The sequence below is a fragment of the Dendrobates tinctorius genome, unplaced genomic scaffold, assembly GCF_039654945.1.
Source record: "Dendrobates tinctorius isolate UK_male_01 unplaced genomic scaffold, ASM3965494v1 ptg000097l, whole genome shotgun sequence".
NCBI lineage: Eukaryota > Metazoa > Chordata > Amphibia > Anura > Dendrobatidae > Dendrobates > Dendrobates tinctorius.
The window spans coordinates 18,497,913-18,522,671 of NW_027361765.1; the positions used below are offsets into that span (position 1 = coordinate 18,497,913).

At 44.5% G+C, this 24,759-nt stretch overlaps 1 protein-coding gene across 2 annotated transcripts in view; it reads left to right on the forward strand.

The window, feature by feature from the left end:
* THSD4 (thrombospondin type 1 domain containing 4) overlaps positions 1–24,759 on the forward strand; it is a 1,135,048-nt gene that overhangs the window by 219,140 nt on the left and 891,149 nt on the right. For both annotated transcript variants that reach the window (XM_073586946.1, XM_073586947.1), the window contains one exon: positions 7,199–7,626. In XM_073586946.1, coding sequence (XP_073443047.1) covers positions 7,199–7,626 — 428 coding nt within the window. The remainder of the gene's footprint in view (positions 1–7,198; positions 7,627–24,759) is intronic.

A 24,759-nucleotide genomic window follows, 5' to 3' on the forward strand; every position in this document is an offset into this window, starting at 1 on the left:
GGGTGGAACTGGTGCAGCGGCGACGGGTACCGGTGGTGGAGGGACCCTTTCTGCAGGCCCCTCCTGGGTGCGCTGCCGGTCCAAGGTCCGCAGAGCCTCCTGCTTCAGCCACAGACGGTGACTCAGCATCGTGATCTCCTCTTCTAATTGTTGGCGGTCCATGGCAGAAACAGGGCCGGAGCCTTCGACTACTGCGCCAGGGAAGGCAAGCTCCTCTTCCTCGCACTCTTCAGGTCTCCGTCCTCCCAATATGGCGTCCTGGTGTTCTAGCTTCTCTCTGGGCTCCCTTCCCGCCTCACAGCTCTGCTCCTCCTTCCTTGGGCATCGCCTTCTTCCTCTTCCTCCATACCAAGCCAGTATGTGAACCCCTCTGGGGGTGGACCATGTTTCTGTTGCATAGAAGTTCAGGCAGGGGAGGCCCAGGACAGTTTGCATTTTTTTTAGGGCCACCCATGTTGTCATGCCCTTCTTCACCGCTCCGGCGGCCATTTTGAGAGTCCATTTTACAGTCTATCATTTTGGTTAATTTGCACATTTTCAGCAGTATCCAATGTAATAAATCTTCAGCACACAGGACCCGGTGGTACCGGGCTTTGTCATCCTGTTTGTGATGCCAAAATTGACTCACCCCCAGGGGCCGTAGGGTACTCGGTGTCGGACCCATTGATTTCAATGGGAGATATCACAGTGGCAGTGACCCGGTCCGTGGCCTGAGACGGTCAATGTAAAAGGGGTAGAGTGATGGGGATAAAGTTATTGAGATGATTCTTGACGCCATGTGTGGTTTCTGGTCAGTTTGACCAGCGCTGCAGGGTTGCTTCTCTAGGACAGATGGTGTGGTGCAGCAATGATGTTGAAGCTCCCCACAGGTGGAGCTGTAGTCCCAGGGCAGTAGCAATAGGTGTTGAGGGAAAGGGTGCAGTGTTAGGCACAGGGATGTAGCAGTGCTGAGTGGGTTGGTGCAGGAAGAAGGCAATGAGACAGCTGAGTGCAGTTCCAGTTCTTTTACTCACGTTCTTGGCACAGACAGGTGCCCACTTCAATGCCGCGGTCTCCAGACAAGGGGCTCAGCCAACTCCCAGGCAGATGGAATCAACCTCTCCAGCACTCCTTTTCATCTGCCTGTTCTGAAAGTCTCCTTTCTAGCGCTTATCTGAGGTACTTGCAGTACTGAGTTACACTGAAGTTCCTCCTGCTTGATGTTACTCAAACTCCCCTTGCATGACAACTGATTGTAGCCTGCTTCCGGGACTCCATCCGTCATGTCCCGGCTCAGACTTAGGTTGCCACTGTGTCTTTGAGTCTTTTGTGGGAACAGAGTGATCACATGTTATGATGAGTCACCGAAGGAGGAAAAAACAAAATACCAGCTAAGTCCAGAAAAACCAGAGAGGTTGGCAGCTATCGGATTGCAGACCCCTGAACCTATCCACAACAACTAGCAGTAGCCGTGGGGGGTTCCTACGGTGCCCTAGACCCCTCGATCACAGCCGGAGAGCTACATAGCCTAAAGACAGAAAGGGGAAAAACTAAACTGCCCCAGAGCAGACCCCAAAGCAATAGGCAGCCCCCAACATATAATGACGGTGAAGCAAGATGAAAACACTAACACAGATAGAAAGATAGGTTGAGCAAATGATGGGGCCCAAGCTAACTACATAGGACAGGATAGGAAAGCTGCTGTCTGCCATCTGCAAAAACCCTATCAAAATGAGCCAACCGACTGATAGGAAAAACAGGCCCTGAAGTCGCTAGGCTTCAAAAGACTATATATAGGTATATTCTGAAGACAGAGCAAAAGATCACCAGATCAGAGACAAATATGGAATTCAGCTCACCCCCGGCCGGGGATGGCAGAACTCCCAGAAAACAAGGCAAGGCAAAAACAAAACTGAAGAGTACAAAGCAGAGCAGAAAAACTTAGCTTTGAGATGCAGGAATCAGACTGGTCTCCAGGAATCCAGCAGGAAAATCACCAGCCAGGAAGAAGGGCGTTGGCAGCCTTATATCCAGTCCTCAATTCCAGCCACCCAGTTATCATCTAGCTGCCCAGGTGTTTGGTAATCAGTCTCACTACCTTCTTTCACCAGAGGAGGGAGTTCATCAGACCTCAATGATGAAGGAAAAAATGAACTCACAACAGTCACAACTCCTATTCCTCCGGTTTCTGCTGCAGGAACATTAGTTTCACAAACAGCCTCGGACACCGGACTCGAGCCATGCGCTTCAAACTAAAGAAGGGCTCTGCTCTGACCCTAGTCCTTAGTTCTCTTCTCCTTACGTTCTGCACTAATCTCAAGAATCAAGCTTTCTATTGCTCTTTCCCGTGCCAGCAGGTTCAGGTCACTGAAGTCTGCTGCAGCACTTCCTTTCATTCCATCCCTCTGGGGATCTTCTCTCACCAACTGACCACTTTCTAACATTCTCCCACTCTCTTGTGTCATCTCAGCTCCACCCACCACCCAGCACTCTTTTTGTTCCAAGCAGGGAGCAACAAAGGGTGCTCTGCTATTCTAAAGTGTTTGTGTTGGACGTGAGTGGTGGAGTCTGGTCAAGTGTTCCATCTTACCTGGGAAGTGGGATACTACACCTCAGGAGGAGGTGCAGTACCTCTGTGGCGACTGAACCCTCAGGGGTGCCACAGTTGCAATTGAAGGAAACATGAATGCGGCCAAGTACATTGATATTCTGAATGAAAATCTCTTCCAGAGTGCTCTGCACCTCAGACATGGCCGAAGGTTCACCTTCCAACAAAACAATGACCCTAAGCAAACAGCTAAAATAACAAAGGAGTGCTTTCAGAACAATTCTGTGACCATTCTTGACTGGCCCAGCCAGAGCCCTGGCCTAAACCCAATTTAGCATCTCTGGAGAGACCTGAAAATGGCTGTCCACCAATGTTCACCATTCAACCTGATGGAAACGGAGATGATATGCAAGGATGAATGGTAGAGGATCCCCAAATCCTGGTGTGAAAAACTTGTTGCATTCCCAAGAAGACTCTTGGCTATACTAGCTCAAAAGGGTGCTTCTACTCAATACTGAGCAAGGGGTCTGAATACTTATGACCATGTGATAGTTCAGTTTTTCTTTTTAATAACGTTGCAAAAATGTCTACATTTTTGGTTTTTTTTTCAGTCAAGATGGGATGCAGAGGGTACATTAATGAGAAAGGCTGAGTTCACACGTGGCGTTTTTTTCACGTTTCCGCGGCGGTTTTAACCGCACGATTTTGCCGTGAAAAATAAGCATCCCATGCATTCCTATGGGATTCCGCAATGCTGTACTAATGCTGCGGTTTTTACCGCGGCGGAATCGCTTCGCGGTAAAAACCGCAGCATGCTCATTAATTTGCGGAATCGCGGCGATCCCGCACCCATAGGAATGCATTGTTCCGCTTACTTTCCGCATGTGGCTGTGCACACCATGCGGAAAGTAAGCAGAACATTTGCGGATGGTACCCACGGTCCGGAGGAGAGGAGACTGTCCTCCGGGCTCTGGGTACCATATCCCTGTAAAAAATAGAATTTAAAATAAAAAATATTGTTATTCTCACCCTCCGACGTCCCACGCAGTCTTCCTGCTTCTCTTCACGCTCTCGTTCCCAGTAGTCCTTTGCGAAAATGCCCGCGATGGCGTCCGTTCTCGCGGGATCGCGAAGTCTCGCGGTCATTCGCGCGACGTCATCGCGAATTTCCACGAGACGTCGCGATCCCGCGAGAACTGACGTCATCGTGGACATTTTCGCAAAGGATTACTGGGAACGGATGCGCGGGACGTCGGAAGGTAAGAATAACACCATTTTTTATTTTTTTTTTACATTCTATCTTTTACTATTGATGCCGCATAGGCGGCCTCAGTAGTAAAAAGTTGGTCACAATCGTCAAACACTATGTTTGACGAGTGTGACCAACCTGTCAGTCAGTTCTCCAAGCGATGCTACAGATCGCTGGGAGAACGCTAGCATTTTGCAAGCTAAATACGCTTGCAAAATGCTAGTTTTTCCGCGGGAAAATCGCGGGAATTTAAAATGCGATTTTCCCGCGGACTGGAATTCCGGAATTCTCTGTGGTAATTTCCGCGAGAGTTCCGGTACGTGTGCACTTAGGCTAAAAATGAACTTTTTTGAATTTACCAAATAGCTTCAATGAAAAAAAGAGTGGAAAAATTTAAAGGGATCTGAATACTTTCCGTACCCACTGCATGTGCCCTGATGCTTAAGTTTGTGCAAAGATCCCACTTCTACAGTATAAACAGCACATGGTAGCTGGTGAGCCCTGCTACTGATTTTGATTTGGGACCCAGGAGATTCAAGTTACACCTCTGCTTTAGCTACGGGTTGTATGAACCCAAGAGCCACGAAATGTAGTATTACACAGTGTTGCTCCAATGTCATAAAGGCTTTTCTTGATTTCACGGAAGTGTATTTGATTCCGTCTTCAGCTTTATGTATAAGGCTTGTGCACAGAGCTGTAATGCAGTCATTTCTATAAGCCATTATTCTGTTGGAATATCAGCAATATGGAAACTTATCAGTGGGATTAGTTGATTGGTAACCAAATTAAAGAATCACAAAATTTGGATTAAAGTTGTATTGCAATGGAGTTTTAGTCCTCAGTAACTGTCAACTACCTGGAAAGGCCTACCCTAAAAAATTTAGTGATTTCTTTTTAGAAAGGCATCCTCTATTTTTTTTAAGAGCATTGCTTATCACATGCTGCTCCAGTTCTGTCTTTCAGCCACAGTAGTGTTTTTCATTTATATAACATTAGAAACTGTTTTTCTTTTAAATTGTAAGTTGATTACCATAATACCTTTTAACTTAGTTCTTCGGAAGGTTATAAAATTCTGTGACTCATTATACCGCATTTATAACAATTCCCTTTAGTGGGTGCACAGAGGAAAAGGTTCTGAGGGTCTGCTATTAATCTGCGCAGGACATATACATGTCCACCTTTAAATTTTGTTTTATCACTGTTCATAAAAATCATATTATCAATAAATTCTAATAGTCTCAAATTCTCTCAAAGGTAGGTTCAAATTAGGTTGCAGTCCGCTGCACCTTTGTGGCCCATTATTGTATCAGGCCTTCCACCCTAGAACTGAAAAGTGACTATACATTTCTTATGTGTTGTCTTACCTGGTGCCCCTCATTTGCCTCCTGCTGTCTTCTCTACTCCGATTAGCATCAGATTCCTCATGGTTATAAGATGGCATCTAATTTTAATCAAAGTGTAATCTATGACTTCCCTGCCTTTGGCATAGGAAAAGCAGGGGAGGCATGGTTTAGATTTACCATTGCACTCTCAACATGCAATGGCCATCTCGATAGCAGGAGAAAAGGAACAGCAGTGGAGTGGAGAAGGTCACCAGGAGACAAGTGAAAGGCACCAAGTAAGGTAACACATGAGAAGTGTAGTTCCAGAAAAAGTAAAGTTGAATGGCACATCCCAAAAATAGATAAGATCTTCAAATTCTATTCCATAAGTATCAAACAGTTAAAATCCACATGGTGATAGATCAACACTCTGACGCATTGTATACGCCCTTAGTCATAGAGAATGCCATGAGAAATGTATAGTCACTGTTCAGGCTCAGGGTGTAGGGTAGCTTCAAGTGGATTTCTAACATACAGTCTGGCTATGTTCACATGTTTAGTTTTTGCTGCTTTTTTTTAATGCAATTTTTAAGCTGTGTTTTACAGTATCAGCAAAGTCTGTGATTTCAGAAATCTCATGCCCACACTTATTTTTTTTTTTTCCTTGACTAATCTGGAAACCAACTGCGTTTTTGAAAACTGCAGCATGTCAATTCTTTCAGTGTTTTTGCAGCGTTTCTTCATCCATAGAAAGTAATGAGTAAGTGCAAAAATGCAGCACAGGACGCAGGTTTCAGTATTTGCTTTCATTTTTGGTTCAAAAACCTTAAAGAATTTGCATCATGATTGTTTGGGGGCACTAAAGTTTATCAACATGCACAATAGATAACAAAAATGCCGAAAAGAAAGCAGCAAAACCTACTTTTTCTAAGCAGCTTCTTCACTACCAAGAGAGCAGGTTTTGCCTGCAGAAAAAAACAGGAAAAACGCAATGTTTGAACATAGCCTTATAGTGATTTTTGTTCCATGTGTGCTATTATAGTCTTGCAGTAATCCATTACTCATTATAATATTACAGTGCAACTATTTAGCTTTACCAGTTGTCTATTTCTTCAGCTATTGTATCTATAAGGTGTTGTTTATTTTGGGATATTCCTGCTTGTTAGAATAGTCCCTTATTAAAAAGCTGATCATATAGTGATTTCCTGCTGGAACCCCCATATCTACTGTATTCTGAGGGTAACCCTGTTAGTATGCATAATGTTATTCCCTGAAGTATTACCACCGGGGAAATTAAGCATTATCCAGTTCCCATTCAAATGATTGGGTTGTCTTTATAGGACAGTATAGGACAGGGCCACCAATGTGAGAGACACACATATGTATATATTGAATGATTGATGTGCAATATACACCTATGTAAATTATTAAATGGAACCTGTCAGTCGATTAATGTTGCCCAAACCACAGGCAGCGTGATTCAGAGCCTGGCTGTACTCTTGCAACCAGGTATGTTTTTTGCTGAAATGCTTCGATGTTTCAGGAAAAAAATATGGAAGCAGAATTATCAAAATGTCTTCATTTTATCAGAGCACTTTATGAAATAAAAGCTGACCTGTGATTGATTGCTGGGCATGAAAGCCGGTTATTATTTTAGACTCTTTTGATAATAGTTTAAAGATCCAGCTGAGGGCCATAAGCCGAGAAAAGACTAGCGCTTTGCCACACTTGGCCAGCTTCTCTCTGCACCACTGCGTTCGATTGACAGGTGTTTCCCATCTGTGGACATCTAGAAAGACCTCTCAATCACCTAGAGCGATGCAGGGGCAGTGCCAAACTAGTATTGTTTCTCACTATAGTTCAGGTTTTTTAAATTATGATTTCTTTTTAAACACTACAGCATTTCAGAGAAAAACATTTCTAGGTGCAGTCATGCAGCCAAGCTCTGATTCATGCTGCCCGTGGTTTGGGCAGCAGGAATCGACTGACTGGTTCCATTTAATCTCTTTATAATGCAGTTGGACACAATATTTTATAATGTAGTTTTCTTAGTTTAATGTTGGTTATATTTTTTACTACATTTTCTGTTCTTTATTTCAGGTTCCACAGAGGATAGAACAAAGTACTACTCCAGAAAATATCAGTACTGAGTCTACTGGTCTGTGGGGTAGTTGGGGACCCTGGTCAGCCTGCTCTAGAAGTTGTGGTGGTGGTGTTATGGAGCAAACCCGGCCATGCCTTCCTGGTAGTTATCAAGAAAGAGGCCGACAGGTTCCGAGTTTCCAATACTCTGCTGGAGAAAGAAGTACCAGTTATCAAAATAAACTTGGTCATGATTCCTCATTGAATCCATATACTGGACATGTTGTATCAGCCATTCGGACATCGGTACCTTTACATAGAACTGGAGATAACCCTAGAATAAACTTCCCAGTATCAAGTGACTTGAGTCAAGATCACCTTGGAAGAGGAATAGTAAGGAATCGTCAGGGACAGCCTCAAGGACACATCTCAAGATTCGAAAGGAGGTATTAACAATGTAATTCTTATTTTAGAAACCATTCACGCTTTTCCATTTCATCTGCATATGGTTATTTTCACTTGGCTACGTAACAGTTAAGATAAGGCATCATGTTGGAATTTTCTTCATCTATATGGAATTTATTTTGGAACTATGAGAACTAAACGAAGGTGTACCAGTGAAATTATTGTATAATACTTCTTAGTATAAATACTTTGAAGATAAAATAATGAATGATGAAGTTTCATAGAGGATAACTTAATGTGAATTACTTGTTGCCTGCTTTGAACAAGTCATGAGATACCAAATTATATGTCTCATAAATGAAAAGGTCTTTAAGGGTGTGGTCCAAAACCAAAGTTGAATTCCATGCCAAATGTCTATCTATTTAATTTAATAATCTAATCACTTTTATAATATTTTTTAATTAAAAATGTCCTACCATTCCCTCTCTACTCCTCCATGCTACGTTTTCACTTTCTATTCCAATGACATTTTGTTTGGGAATATCCAGTACATGCTGGGATACTCAAACACAATGTCATCAAGGCACAGAGGCTGTGGTCACTGCTGCTGCTTTCCCAAAACTGAAACAAAGCGGCATCAGTGTTGTCCATTTATGTGTCTGGTCTTGTCCCAGCTCTGCTGAACATGTGTCAGTTGTCATTTACTGGGCATGCTCTGTATGAGTTTTCTGCTCCTAGAGCTATTTTCCTTTTAATACACAGTGACAGTGCGCTCCTTTGCTGGGTATAATGAGAAGTGATGAGGCAGTAAGAGCACATAGTCAGTATGCACTGAAAAGGAGAAAATGTGTCAAACAGAGAGCAGAGACGATCGCAACCACCTGAAATGGGATATCTCTGATCTCTTTTCTGAAGCCATCCTTGTGGTAGAGACAGTGTTTTATGTATGAGGAACACTGGTATTAGGTAATGCCATGAATGCCGGCATAACCATTGACCTGAGGTGAGCCACTGTAAATTATAGGATGTCAAGAAGAAGATTCTTAAAATAGAACTGTCTACATTTGGGTTTTTATTGGATCAGTGTACAACCATATTTTTTTTTGAGTCAGATAATATTTCATGGAAGGACTTATTGATAAAAAAGTAGTTCAACCATATATTTAATCTTGGATAATTATATTTAATGCTATCAAATTATTTGATGCAAACTGTACAGCCAGAGGCAAAAGTTTAGAAACTGACAAGAATTTTGGTTTTCACAAAGTTTGTTATTCTTAGATCTTTTAGTCAGTTGTTTCCATGGTTAGTGTAATATAATTTTAAATATTTTGTCCATTTTATTTTTTACAAATACGTCAAATTTATGCAAATACTCAATATTTACAGTGTTGATCCTTATTTTTTAAGACTTTTGTAATTCTCCCTGAGATGCTGGATATCAGGTTCTGACTGATTGCAACCCATTTTTGCTTAATCAGTGTTTGGACTTTATCACAATTTCTGTGTTTTGGTTTGTCCATTCACTTTTTGAAGACTGACCATAGGTTTTCAATGAGATTGAATTCTAGGGATGGTGATAAACAATCCTTTTTCCAGTATGATGGAGCATCATGTCATAAAGCAAAAGTGATAACTAAGTGGCTCGGTGTACAAAACATTGAAATTTTGGGTCCATAGCCTATAAACTCCCCAGAATTAAGTCCCATTGAGAACCTGTGATCAATCTTGAAAAGAGGGTATACACACAAAAACAATGGAGTTCTGCCACACACACTGTTTACATCCAGCTGTTGCTGAAGCCCAAACAGATAATTTGTGGGGGCGCTGGGTGTCAGACTCCCTCCTTTCTTATATTGATGAACTATCCAATTTATAGATGATCAAACTCATAGCAGTGGAAAACCTATTTAAGGCCCCCTTCACATGCCCGTATAAAACACGTACGGGAAAATCCAGTACCGGTGTGATAAGTGTTTTCCATAAGTGTGACACCATTAGCGTTTTTCCGATATGGTTGAAGAAAGAATTCTATTAAAAAAGCTTCTCCTATACTTCGCAATGTTAAACACGTACAGCACACGAATGCCACCCGGACGGACATGTCTTTGTGTGTTTTGCACAGACACATGGTCCGTGTTCAAACATGGAAATGTGCATAGCAGCATAGGTTATAATGGGTACTTGTGGCATCCGTGAAAAAAACAACACGGTCACGTGAAGAAGGCCTAAGAGAAATGTAAGGTGTACATTAAATGTTTTTCACACTTTGAACAAACTTGCTTTATTAAGCAGTTCTTCCTGTGATCTAGCTAATACTTTTTGTATATGGAAAGAGGTGTCTTAAAGAAAACATGCATTTTGGCCAGATCTTAGTACTCCTATTCCCCAGTTAATAGTATAGTACCTTTAAAAGTACATACATATACTCTGCGGTTTCCAATTTTCAAAAAGGATAATTACATTGACTAATAGCACATACTGGTGTTGAGTACATATGTGACCAATTGCTGTATACCATTTGCTCAATTATATTACAATTATAATGCAGCTATGTAGCACTAAAATTGGATACATGGCAAACAAAAAATAGCAGCACAGTCTTCAGTTAGTGGTACAATCCCTCCAAGGGCTGTAACCAAGAAAGACTTTTGGCTGCACCAAAAAGCCAAAATGAAGGCAGCGCTCAAAGATAGAGTTGAGCGACTTTTGGTTTTTTAGGGTCGCGTTTCGTTTCGTGAAACCCGACTTTTCCAAAAGTCGGGTCGAGCAAGATCGTCCAATTATAGGGAAAAGTCGGGGTCGTTCCGAAACACGAAACCCAATGTAAGTCAATGGGGAATAAAAGTCGGCAGTGAGAGGAGGACAGGAAACACACCTACAGTGCCCATTTGAATGCCAAAAGCATCAATTCTTCTTACTTAAGCTTGTCAACCTTAATTAACTTCATAATACAAGTTACGCACTGAAAAATGGGGGTTATTTGGCTAAAGTTGTGGGGGGGCAGGGCTGGCTGCAGGTTTTCATGTGCCCTGGGCGAAAGAGCGCCCCTTTAACACATACCACAACTCATCATGCTCCGATACGGCAGATAAATAGCGGTATAGTACAATGAAAAATACCTCACTTTTTACATCTCATGACAAGGCCCATCTATTTCTCCATACAGAATCATTGGTCCCATATAATGTTTGAAACAGTATATGATGAGCTCCACATAATGCTACAGTATATGTTGGTCCCCATGGATGAAGCTCCACTGTCTTATGGGCCCAAATAATGCTCCAAACATAATGGGCCCCATTTCTAATGCTCTAGTGTATAATGGGCCCTGTAAATGCTGCTCCAGTGTCTGATGTCCACCTTTGGAATGTTCCAGTGTATGGTGGGCCCCATCTATCATTCTCCAGAGTATAGTGCTCCCCAAAAATTGCTGTCCCAACATTGAAAACAATCAAATAAGTCTCCTCGCTAGGGAATCCCTGTACTTGTCTGGACAGGTGCTGTAGCTTGCTTAACAGCTCGCCAGCCGTTCTCACGCCCAGTATGGCTTGCACGTGATTGCACAAAGGTTAGAAAGGGTACCGTATCCCTGGATAACATGTATGGATAGCGTACACATTCAAAATATATGTCTCAGGAGGCAGGCTCAGACGGTGTCAGGCCCAGTATGGATTGCACGTGATTGCACAAAGGTTAGAAAGGGTACCGTATCCCTGGATAACATGTATGGATAGCGTACACATTCAAAATATATGTCTCAGGAGGCAGGCTCAGATGGTGTCAGGCCCAGTATGGATTGCACGTGATTGCACAAAGGTTAGAAAGGGTACCGTATCCCTGGATAACATGTATGGATAGCGTACACGTTCAAAATATATGTCTCAGGAGGCAGGCTCAGACGGTGTCAGGCACAGTATGGATTGCACGTGATTGCACAAAGGTTAGAAAGGGTACCGTATCCCTGGATAACATGTATGGATAGCGTACATATTCAAAATATATGTCTCAGGAGGCAGGCTCAGACGGTGTCAGGCACAGTATGGATTGCACGTGATTGCACAAAGGTTAGAAAGGGTTCCGTATCCCCGGATAACATGTATGGATAGCGTACACATTCAAAATATATGTCTCAGGAGGCAGGCTCAGACGGTGTTAGGCCCAGTATGGATTGCACGTGATTGCACAAAGGTTAGAAAGGGTACCGTATCCCCGGATAACATGTATGGATAGCGTACACATTCAAAATATATGTCTCAGGAGGCAGGCTCAGACGGTGTTAGGCCCAGTATGGATTGCACGTGATTGCACAAAGGTTAGAAAGGGTACTGTATCCCCGGATAACATGTATGGATAGCGTACACATTCAAAATATATGTCTCAGGAGGCAGGCTCAGACGGTGTTAGGCCCAGTATGGATTGCACGTGATTGCACAAAGGTTAGAAAGGGTACAGTATCCCTGGATAACATGTATGGATAGCGTACACATTCAAAATATATGTCTCAGGAGGCAGGCTCAGACGGTGTCAGGCACAGTATGGATTGCACGTGATTGCACAAAGGTTAGAAAGGGTACCGTATCCCCGGATAACATGTATGGATAGCGTACACATTCAAAATATATGTCTCAGGAGGCAGGCTCAGACGGTGTCAGGCACAGTATGGATTTGACGGCCCAGATTACACAGCGGAGGAGCAGGGAGAGGTAAAGATTGCAAATGCTGGGACCCTGCCAAGCAAGGGGGGCCCACTCGTGGGCGTCGGTACTGGCACTGGGCCCCTCATAGTACAGCGGTGTGTCTGACGGCGGGTGTGCACCACCACCATCAGAGACACTTGATTGCACTATGAGGGACCCTGTGCCAGTGCCCGTGCCCAAGAGTCGGCCTACCCACCTGTCCAGGGCAACGGCACTCGCACGGTGTCGTGCGGTAGGTGGTGACCCCGGCCATGGGGGGGGAGGCAGCACAGTTAAGGAGTTTTAGAAAGTGGCATATGTTGATGTTGGACATTCAGCTGATGCAAAAGGCGAAATAGGTGAAGTACCAGGAAGAGGTGGACCAAAGCAAGCCATTTTTCTGTCACCCTATGTGTCATCAGGGGAAGGTGGGACAAAATCCTTGGAAACCCATGCATGGTTCATTTTAATGAAGGTTAGATCATCCACATTTTGGGTTGACAGACGGGTCCTTTTTTCTGTCAGGATTGATCCAGCTGCACTGAAGACTCTTTCCGATAGCACACTTGCAGCTGGGCAAGCGAGCTCCTGTAAGGCATATTGGGCCAATTCAGGCCAGGTGTCCAGTTTAGCGGCCCAATAGTCAAAGGGGAATGACCTGTGTGGGAGAACATCGATATGGGAGGAAAAGTAGTTTGTAACCATAGTTGACAACTGCTGTCTCCTGTCACTTTCCATCGATGCAGTATTACCAGTTGTGTGAGCGGTATTTGAAAAATCAGTCCACAACATTGTCATGAAACCCCTGTCTCCAACGCCACTTCTGCTGTGTGCACCACGAACACCTCTGCCAAGCTGCCCCCGGCCTGTACGGCTCGTGTGAGAACCATCACCGCTGCTGTGTGCTGGGAATGCCTCAAGCAACCGATTTACCAGAGTTGCTTCTTTATTAGCCAATATTAGGTCAAGGTTTTCCTGTGGCATGATGTTTTGTAATTTGCCTTTATAGCGTGGATCCAGGATGCTGGCCAACCAGTAGTCGTCATCGTTCATCATTTTGGCAATGCGGGGGTCCCTTTTTAGGATCCGCAAGGCATAATCTGACATGTGGGCCAATGTTCCCGGTGTCAATGATGCACTGCGAGTGCTGGGTGGAGGAGCACTTTCTGGCAAATCCACATCCCTCCAGTCACGCACAAACCCTGTACCAGACCTTGCCACGCCAACATTTTCACTTGCCCCACGAGATGCATCCTCCTCCCCTAAGTAATCATCCCCATCATCCTCCTCCTCCTCCTCTTCTTCCTCCACCTCGTCCAGGAGAGGTCCCTGAGCAGACAATGGCTGAATGTCATCAAGGATTCCCTCCTCCTCTTCCTCCTCATCAACATTGGCTGCAGACGCCTGCTCCTTAAGGTGCGTCAAAGTTTGCATGAGCAGACGCATAAGTGGGATGCTCATGCTTAGGATGGCGTCGTCTGCGCTTACCAGCCGTGTGCATTCCTCAAAACACTGAAGGACTTTACAAAGGTCTTTCAGCTTCGACCAATGCACGCCTGTCAACTCCATGTCTGCTCTCAAAGTGCCTGGCCGTGTATCCTCCCACAAATGCATTATGGCCTGCCTCTGCTCGCACAGCCGCTCCACCATGTGCAGGGTGGAGTTCCACCTTGTTGCAATGTCGATAATGAGGCGGTGGTTGGGAAGGTGGAGCAATCGCTGCAGCTTCTGCATACGAACGGAGTGTACAGGCGACCGGCGGATGTGCGCGCATAGTCTTCGCACCTTCTGGAGCAGGGCTGTTAACTCCGGATAATTTTTGAGGAAGCACTGCACCACCAGGTTCAAGGTGTGAGCCAAGCAAGGTATGTGGCTGAGTTTTGAAAGGGCTATGGCTGCCACAAAATTATGGCCGTTAGCACTAACTACCTTGCCTGCCTCAAGATGTACACTGCCCAGCCATGACTCAGTTTGTCGCTTCAAGTACTCGGCCAGCACCTCGGCGGTGTGTCTGTCGCCCAAACACATCATCTGCAACACAGCCTGCTGACGCTTTCCACTAGCTGCTCGATAGGGGGACACATCGTGTGCAACAGTGGCAGCTGCAGATGGAGTGCTCGTACGACTGCGCTCTGTGGACGAGCTTTCGCTTCTGGAGGAGGAGGAGGAGGAGGAGGGTCGAACGCCTACAGCCAACTGTTTCCTATACCGTGGGCTAGGCAGCACTGTCCCACCACCGCTGTCCCCTGTGGACCCTGCATCCACCACATTAACCCAGTGCGCAGTGATGGACACGTAACGGCCCTGGCCATGCCGACTGGACCATGCATCAGTTGTGAGGTGCACCTTTCCGCTCACTGACTGCTTGAGTGCATGGACAATGCGGTCTTTCACATGATGGTGGAGGGCTGGGATGGCTTTGCGAGAGAAGAAGTGGCGACTGGGTAGGTCATAGCGTGGTACTGCATAGGCCATGAGTTCGCGGAAAGCTGTGCTTTCCACCAACCGAAAGGGCATCATCTCAAACGAGATTAGTTTGGCAATGTGGGCGTTCAAACCCAGTGTACGCGGATGAGAGACTGAGTACTTTCTTGACCTACTCATAGTGTCTGGGAGGGTGAGCTGGACTTGAGAGCTGCATATGGTGGAAGTAGCGGTGGACAGGGCGGACTGAGAGAGGGTTGATGATGGTGATGGAGTTGGTGTTATTTCTGATGGCCTAGAATCAGTCTTTCGTTGATATAACAGTGGGATTCCCTGACTGCTGTGGCCTTGCAACGACACCTCAACATTTGCTGCTGTGCTAACCGGTGGGCTTACAGTGGGGGAAACAATGTAGCGTTGCTGACTACCTTCGTTGTGATCAGTTGCACATGTGGCACTTGAGGTTTGGTGTTGTGTCCACGCTTGCAAGTGCATGCTGGTTAAATGTCTAAGCATGCAACTGGTATTCAAATTTTTCAGATTTTTCCCTCGGCTAAAGGTCTTTGCGCACTTCTTACAGATAACTTTGGCCTGATCATGAGGATTTTGGTCAAAAAAGTGCCACACTGCACTCTTCCTACTTTGGCAGACATTTTGCGGCCTAACACGCTGTGATCTTTTGACCCTCTGGACAAGCTGTCCAGCAACTCTTTTGATGTTTGGAACCTGTCTTTGGAGTGCTCCGGGCCTGCCAGATAACAGCTGTTGCGATGTCGATGTCCTCTGTGTCACCGTGTATGGTGGTATAGTGTGCAGGAAGGGGCACCTGAGTCTCATCAGGGTCAGAATCTGGCTCTGTACACTGCGAGGACAATGTAGTGCTCTGAGTGAATGTACCAGCAGAATCATCCATCAGCGGCTGTGCATCAGTGCACTCCATGTCAGATTCATCTTGGCCTGGGTAATTCACCATTTCACTTGATAATCCAGGCATGGTATGTGAAAACAGCTCCATGGAGTAATCAGTAGTATGGCCTGCGTCATCCTTCAATCTTGGTTGGGGTGAAGGACACAAGGAAAGGTGTGGTTCATGAACATGAGCCTCCAATGACGACTCAGTGCTTTTACTTTTTACAACTGAAGAAGAGGAGGCGATAGAGCTGGAGGCTGAGTCAGCAATGTAAGACAAAACTTTTTCCTGATGCTCTGGCTTTAAAAGCGGTTTGCCAACTCCTAGAAAACTAAGCGTTCGAGGCCTTATGTAGCCAGACGATGACGCAGGGTCAGCACCTCCTGCATTCGGTCCTATTTTGCTCTTGCCACTACCATCAGATCCACCACCAACACCATCATTACCAGCTGCCAACCCCCGCCCAATTCCACGGCCTCTTCCACCAGCCTTCCTCATTTTTGGAAGAAATGTAGACAAAATCCAACAAACTATATAGTAATGTAAAACAAGGTACAAGGTGTCTATAGGACAGGGGAGATTTAGAATTTCTGCACACACTTGTGGACAGTGGACACTTTTGGATTGTGTGAGGCCCACTGATATCTGAGCGCTATGTGACAGGCTCGATGGCACAGCTGCCTGTGACAAAAGTGACGAGAGGATAAGGGAGATTTTGAATCTCTGCGCACACTTTTGGACACTGGACACTTGTGGATTGTGTGAGGCCCACTGATATCTGAGCGCTATGTGACAGGCTCGATGGCACAGCTGCCTGTGACAAAAGTGACGAGAGGATAATGGAGATTTTGAATCTCTGCGCACACTTTTGGACACTGGACACTTGTGGATTGTGAGGCCCACTGATATCTGAGCGCTATGTGACTGGCTCGATGGCACAGCTGCCTGTGACCAAAGTGACGAGAGGATAATGGAGATTTTGAATCTCTGCGCACACTTTTGGACACTGGACACTTGTGGATTGTGTGAGGCCCACTGATATCTGAGCGCTATGTGACAGGCTCGATGGCACAGCTGCCTGTGACAAAAGTGACGAGAGGATAATGGAGATTTTGAATCTCTGCGCACACTTTTGGACACTGGACACTTGTGGATTGTGTGAGGCCCACTGATATCTGAGCGCTATGTGACACGCTCGATGGCACAGCTGCCTGTGACCAAAGTGACGAGAGGATAATGGAGATTTTGAATCTCTGCGCACACTTTTGGACACTGGACACTTGTGGATTGTGAGGCCCACTGATATCTGAGCGCTATGTGACAGGCTCGATGGCACAGTTGCCTGTGACAAAAGTGACGAGAGGATAATGGAGATTTTGAATCTGCGCACACTTTTGGACACTGGACACTTGTGGATTGTGTGAGGCCCACTGATATCTGAGCGCTATGTGACACGCTCGATGGCACAGCTGCCTGTGACCAAAGTGACGAGAGGATAATGGAGATTTTGAATCTCTGCGCACACTTTTGGACACTGGACACTTGTGGATTGTGTGAGGCCCACTGATATCTGAGCGCTATGTGACACGCTCGATGGCACAGCTGCCTGTGACCAAAGTGACGAGAGGATAATGGAGATTTTGAATCTCTGCGCACACTTTTGGACACTGGACACTTGTGGATTGTGTGAGGCCCACTGATATCTGAGCGCTATGTGACACGCTCGATGGCACAGCTGTGACAAAAGTGACTAGAGGATAAGGGAGATTGGATTGCTTTTAAAAAAGCAGTTTGCGGAGCAGTGGGTAAACAGCAATGCCAGCGTGTCAGGAAGCCTTAAAAGGCAGCCCAACAACCAACACCACTGATACACCACAATATAGCCTCCCCTTGCACTGCACACACAGTGACTTGTGTGTTGTGCAGGCCAAATCGCTAGCAGCAGAAGCAGTTTTTTTGTCTTCTTCCCTGCCTAATGATCTCCCTACAGAATCAGCAGCAACCTCTCCCTATACTAAGATCGTCAGAAGTAATATGGCGGTCGGCGTGCACGCCCTTTTATACCCCCTGTGATGCGCACCAAAGCAAGCCAATCACTTGCATGCCCTTCTGAAAGATGGTGGTGACCCGTGCCTAGGTCATCACGTTGCCCACAGTGTCCGTGGATCCTGATTGGCTGAAAAAGAGCGCAAAACAAACTTTTGAAACGCGACTTTGGCGCGTAAGTCGCCGACCTCGTGGCCGACCTCATCCTAGGGTCGGGTTTCGTTTCATGAAACCCGACTTTGCCAAAAGTCGGCAACTTTTGAATTTTTTCGACCCGTTTCGCTCAACTCTACTCAAAGAGTTCAATTGACAAAATGTGGAATTTTCTTCACCCATTTAAGTGCTGTGTTTCAGCTTCTCACATGCTGCTAGATGTGTTGCCTCCATTTGTGCTTTTTTAGCTGTACAATTGAATACTTATTATTTTGTGACTATAGATCTATACAATGCATATATAGTCATAGGTGGATAGGAAAATTTGTACAGGAATTGCAAGCTATCATTCCTCACACACTAAAATAAAGTGCAGAGTCCTTAAGAATGCACAATGATGTTACAGACTTTGGCCTGGAATTAGGCTATAATACAATTTCTAAAAGTTATGAACTTTGTCACGTCTAGTGATGAGCGAACATGCTCGGATAGCATTTTCTCCGAGTATGTGCTGGTGTTATCCAAGTATCTTGGGCATGCTCGAATAATATGTTTAAGTCCCTGCGGCTGCATGTCTTGCGGCTGTTAGCAGCACCAAATGAGGGGATTGCCTAAAAAAAGGCTTTCCCTGTATGTGTTGCAGCTGGCAACAGCCATGATTCAAGCAGACGCAGGGACTCAAATATATTATTCGAGCACGCCCAAGATACTCTGATAACACCTGAGCATGCTTGGATAACATGTTATTCGAGCACGTTTGCTTATCACTAGTTACGTCCTGCATTCTACTCCAGTGTATATTGAAGTAGCAATATTCCTGAATAATTCCAGCACAGCAAAAAAAAAAACAAAACCTGTGATCCCTGTTTAGATGTGCAATCTAATTTTTCTCATCGGTTTATTGACGTCTGTATATCACACCATGTACAGTTGAAACCAGAAGTTTACATGCACTATATAAAAATATACCGTATTTTTCGCTTTATAAGACGCTCCGGATTATAAGACGCACCACAATTTTTGAGGAGAAAAATAAGAAAAAAATATTTTTTAATAAAATGGTGGTGCCTCTTATAATCCTTGCATATTATTGCTTACCGGGGTTGGTGGCTGCGGTGTAGAGGGGTCCCAGGCTCGCTGCTGGAGGAGGCAGGCGTGGAGTGATGCTGCAGGCCGCATTCAGGGATGAGGGGGGGCTCCGATGTGTGCTGTTGCTGCTGCAGAGTCTTGTGCTGGTGTCAGGTTTCTCCACTTGTCCGGCGGTTGGAGGCCGGTGCTGCGGGTGCTCCGGTGCGGCGTTGTGTGCCCATCGATGCCCGGGGCTCTGCCGACATTGTTTGACAGACCAGAGCCCCAGCATTTCCTTGGTTCCCTGTATATGTGCGCTGAAGTGCCGGTAAAAAAAAAAATGGCCGCCGGCGCATGCGCAGATGGGATCTCGGGACCAGTTCTCGAGAGATGAGATCTGAAATCTCATCTCTCGAGAGCTGGGTCCCGAGATCCCATCTGCGCACGCGCGGCGGCCATTTTTTTGCAGGCACCACCGCGCGCACACAGGGAACCCAGGGAAAATGGCCGCCGGCGCGTGCGCAGATGGGATCTCGGGACCCACCTCTCGAGAGATGAGATTTCAAATCTCATCTCTCGAGAACTGGGTCCCGAGATCCCATCTGCGCACGCGCCGGCGGCCATCTTTTTACCGGCACACAGGGAACTGAGGAAATGCCGGGGCTCTGGCCTGTCGCACAATGTTGGCAGAGCCCCGGGCATCGACGGGCACACAACGCGGCACCGGACACACCCGCAGCAGCGGCCAGCAACCGCCGGACGCCCCGATCACAGCCTAGGTAAGGCATGTCCGCTTTGTAAGACGCACCCCTGTTTTCCCCCCAAATTTTGGGGAAAAAAAGTGCGTCTTACAAAGCGGAAAATACGGTACATATGCATGTCTTTCTCAATATCTGACATGAAATCAGAATAAACCTTTCCCATTTTAGGTCACTTAGGGTTACCATAATTATTAATATTTACCAAATGCCAGAATAATGAGAGAGCGAGAATGTTTTAAGGCATTTTTATTACTTACTGCAAAGACAAAACTTTACATATATTTCATTAGTATTTGGTACCATTGTCCTTAAACTGAATGACTTGGGTCAAACATTTGGGATATCCTTCCACAAGCTTCTCACAATAGCTGGTCAGAATTTGGGCCCATTCCTTCAGACAAAACTGGTGTAACTGCTCCAGGTTTGATGGCCACCTTGCTCGGACACATAAATTTTCAATAGGATTGAGATCAGGGCTTTGTGATGGCCACTCCAAAACATTGACTTTGTTATCCTTAAGCCAATTTGTTACCATTTTAGCAGTATGTTTCTGATCATTGTCCATTTGGAAGACCCATTTCCGCCCAAGGTTTAACTTCCTGGCTGATTTATTGAGATGATGCTTCAGTATTGCCACATAATCTTCTTTTCTCATGATGCTATCTATTTTGTGAAGTGCACCAGTCCCTTCTGCAGCAAAACAATCCTACAACATGATGCTGCCACCCCCGTGTTTCACAGTTGGGATGGTGTTCTTAGGCTTCCAAGCGTCTTCCTTTTTCCTCAAAAAGTAACGATGGTCATTATGCTCAAAAAGTTCAATTTTAGTTTCATCAGACCACCCGACATGTCTCCAAACATTAAGGTCTCTGTACCTGTGTGCCTTTGCAAACTTTAATCTGTTTTTCATGTATCTTTTGGAGTAATGGCCTCTTCCTGGCAGAGTGGCCTTTCAGCCCATGTTGATACAGTACTCATTTCACTGTGGATATTGACACAATCTTACCAGCTTCCACCATCATCTTCACAAGGTCTTTTACTTTTGTCCTTGGGTTGATATGCACATGTGAGACCAAAGCACGTTCATCTCTGGGACACAGAACCCGTCTCCTTCCTGAGCGGTATGATGTCTGGACATTCCCATATTGTTTGTACTTGCATAAAATGGTTTGTACAGATGAATGAGGCACTTTCAGGTATCTTGAAATTGTACCCAAGGATGAGCCAGGCTTGTGCAAGTCCGCAATTCTCTTCCTGATATCTTGGATGACTTCTTTAGACTTTCCCATGATGCTACACAAAGAAGTAGTGTGTTTCAGAAGCTTCCAAACACATGACATCATCATATGGGCTGTCCAGAATTGTTAAAAGCATAGTCTTAGTGTACTCTGAGGGGTTGACTCACTCCGCTGCTTCACAAGGTAGTCACTGAAACAGTTCTGGTAGTAATTTACCTGCTGGTTTATTGTAGACAGCATAAACCTTAGCAGAGTTCAGAAAACTAAACAAAGCCTTTCAGGCATAATGGTAAAACAAAGAGAACGTTTATCAGAGTCCTTATCCTGCAGGCTTCAATGCAGGTAGCACACACAGCATCCTTCGCTCCTATGGGAGCCACGTGGGAGTTCCACCTCCCAATTCACCACACAGACTTTACCACAGGTCCAGGTATATATCACATGTACTGTTCACGTGATCATGACCTCACTGCAGGTCCTCAAACACCTTCAGGTCCTATAGGGAAAAGGGGTATGGTGAGCACCCTCCTTACCGCACTGCGGGTGCTCACATGAAACCTGCCCATTGAACTCTGTACATAGCCTCTCAGCACCTAGTATGCTGGAAACATAAAACACTCTGATTCCACATCACTGATCGCTGCATGCTCAATAACATGTACCTCCTTTCCTCTACAATACCAGTGACTATCACAACATGTAATCTTTTGACTTTGCAGTAAGTAATAAAAATGCCTTAAAACATTCTCCCTCTCTCATTATTCTGGCATTTGGCAAGTATTACTAATTATGGAAATCCTACTTGACCTAAAATGGGAAAGGTTTATTCAGATGTCATGTCAGATAATGAGAAAAACATGCATATGTGTCTTTTTATATAGTGTATGTAAACTTTTGACTTCAACAGTAAGTATAAAATGTTGTTCTATCATGGGAGTGCAGACAAGTCGATGATCTTACTTCTTATAAAGTCTTGTTCAGATGTTAGGCTTTTTCTCTAACATAAACAAAAAAGTACAGTATTTCATTAGTGTATTAGTTTGCTGTGACAGATTTTTGTCAGTTTTTTCTCTTATCTCTCCCCTGAAAAAGAAAATGTTGCAAAGCTACTCCTATCCATTATATTGGTAAAAAGGGGACAGCACACAGATTGCTTGCGCAAGGCATCCATGTGCTGTCTGCGTTTCATGGGCTCACAGACTTGTATTTTTTATTTTGATCCCTGGCTCAGAGCAACGTTGGGCATGTTTCTGTGATTTTTTTGCAGACGTAATCCGCCAAAAAGCAAGGACATGTGAAAACACCATAAACTATAATGGATATGTTATCTATCCATGGAAAACGTGGATGGAACACGTATGGGAAAGACAAACATTTGAATGGGGCCTTTTAAGCCCACCTAATGTAAGTTCAAATGACCATCATCATAGAGTGATTGAAATCTTTTCCCAAAGTGTGATTTACTGCTATAACCCTACCCACCATTTACATGATTACATTTTCTTACATAAAAGAACATTTATTAGTATGATGTCATAGGGGGTTTAGGAGACTTGTAGTATTGAAAAAATGATGATAATTACTCCTTTTGAAGTTAGAAATCCTTCATTTTCTTTGATAAACGGAAAGTATTTCCTACTTTGAAAGTAAATTAAATTATTAAATGAATATTTTACAATTATACAGTTATCCCATTATTTTTAAACTAAAGCGTTATAAGTCATCGCAAGAATACTTTTTATCCTGCCGCACCTTTTAGTGGTATGTTTTTTAGCCTGAATTTGAAGAAGTGAATGCCATTATTTAATTGCATCTGATGTTAATGAAAAATTTGTCACTAAACCGAATGACTATAGATTTTATGGTGTCATAAAGAAAAAATTAAAAGGAACCCAAGCCAAAGGCAGCATGAATCATTGCCTGGTTGCACAATTGCAGGCATATATGTCCTTCTCTAAAATAACATAGTTTAGATATTACTTTAGGTGATTGACTAGTCTCTCTCTATGTACACAGCTAAGAGAAACCTGTTGGCTACCTCGAGAAGCTGATCAGGGACAGCGCCGGACTAGTCTCGTATCTGGCTATGGACATCAGCAGGATCACTTAACTATGCTTTCTTTCTAGTTGTCAGATAATTGGCCATCTGGACTCTGATCTATGGTTTGGGCAGCATGAATTGTGCTGAGATAATGCTATACATGTGCGCCTGCTGTGTACTGTGTAATGCCTGTGACTTACCGTATAGGAACATGGTCTGATCATACCACAGCTCCTGGGCAGGGGAGGATGCAAAATAGAGTATACAGGCATTACAGCAGGGGATTGCTGCTGATTCTTTCTTTGAAGTAAACTAGTATTTAAAAACAGGCAGGGAAGTGTCTTATCTTGCAGAACAAATCATTTGTGACCTCATGCTATAATGTCTGTATACTTCTTTTTTGCTTGCTCCCTTGCCCAGGTGTGATCAGACCATGTCCCTGTGCCATCAGACACAGCAGTTACACAGTAGGTGAACATTTATAAGATTATCTCAGCACAGGAACATTTAATTGAAGTGCATCCAGTTGTGAGAATTATTATTATTCCAAAAGTTATTGATTAAAATTAACTTTTGTTCATGGGAAGACCCTTTCAACTTGGGACAATGATTCAATGACCATTTATTCATGGTACTTGTCCAGCATCAACATGCCCAGTGATCAAACGACAATCGATAAAACGATTTATCGCTGATCTCTTCTTCACATACAGGCTTAAAAATGAATATTTGCTAGCACTCCATCTCTTCATGCAAAGAGGGGGTATGTTCAGCCAACAATATTGTAAAATATTTGATCAAATTAACAATCATTTTTACAAACCCTTCACACCATCATTGCTAATTGAAATTCAAAGTAATATGTCTTTGGAATTGTCAATCTGCCAGGCAGTCATGGCTGGCTAAAATCTTTGGCATACTTGGAAAGTCTTTCATAACAAAGGATAGCTGTGTACCATGGGGCACACTCCAATTGATTATGTACTGGGTGTATGTAAACTTTTGTGGGGCTTCCACAGAAGTAAATGCTGCACAGATTAAGGCAATGTTCACAATGTTTCTTTGGCTCTCAAAGTTTAGAGCTAAATTAAAATGTGATCTTAATAAGGTAGTGGTTTTATCAAAGGAATATTCACTGCTAGGGCTCGCTCCCATTAGCGTATACATAGGACGAGTGCTATCTGATTTTTTTTATCAAATAGCAATCAGACCAGTGTTATTCAATGATGCAATGCCGATTCATGATTTTTTTTCATTGACAGAATCAGAATGCTGATAAGTCACTCAGAAATTAGCCTGCACTTAGAGGACACCATGTGATGCTACTCACTATTCACGGACAAACTGTGAGGCAGAAGAGTCAGGCATTCTGGTGACAATAACAAGAGAGTGCACAGATAGCCAAAGGAAAATGTGAAGGTGTAAGTGCGGTCACAGTCCAGGGTCAATAACAAGAGATAGTGGTTCAAAAGCCAAAGACAAGACAAAGAGAGAGTCACAAAACGGTCCAAAGGGTCATGCAATAGAAGATCAGAACTCAGAACAACCGAATCAGGCAACAGAATCAGGCTATCACTCACAAAGAAGCACAAACTACGTCTGGCAGGGATCAGGAGCAGACAGCTCAGTAAAGTAGCTGGGCAATCACCAGAACTCCTGGAGAAAGTTCCACACCTCCCAATCACAGATTGGACAACTGAGCTGTCAATCAAGGCTCCGACAGCTCAGCAAGCCCATCACAGGATTGGACAGCCAAGTTGTCAATCAAGACACAGACAGCTCAGCAAGACAGTTTCCATAGAACAGCATAGCAATCACTCACTAAACAGAGGAATCGTGACACACCAACTCACA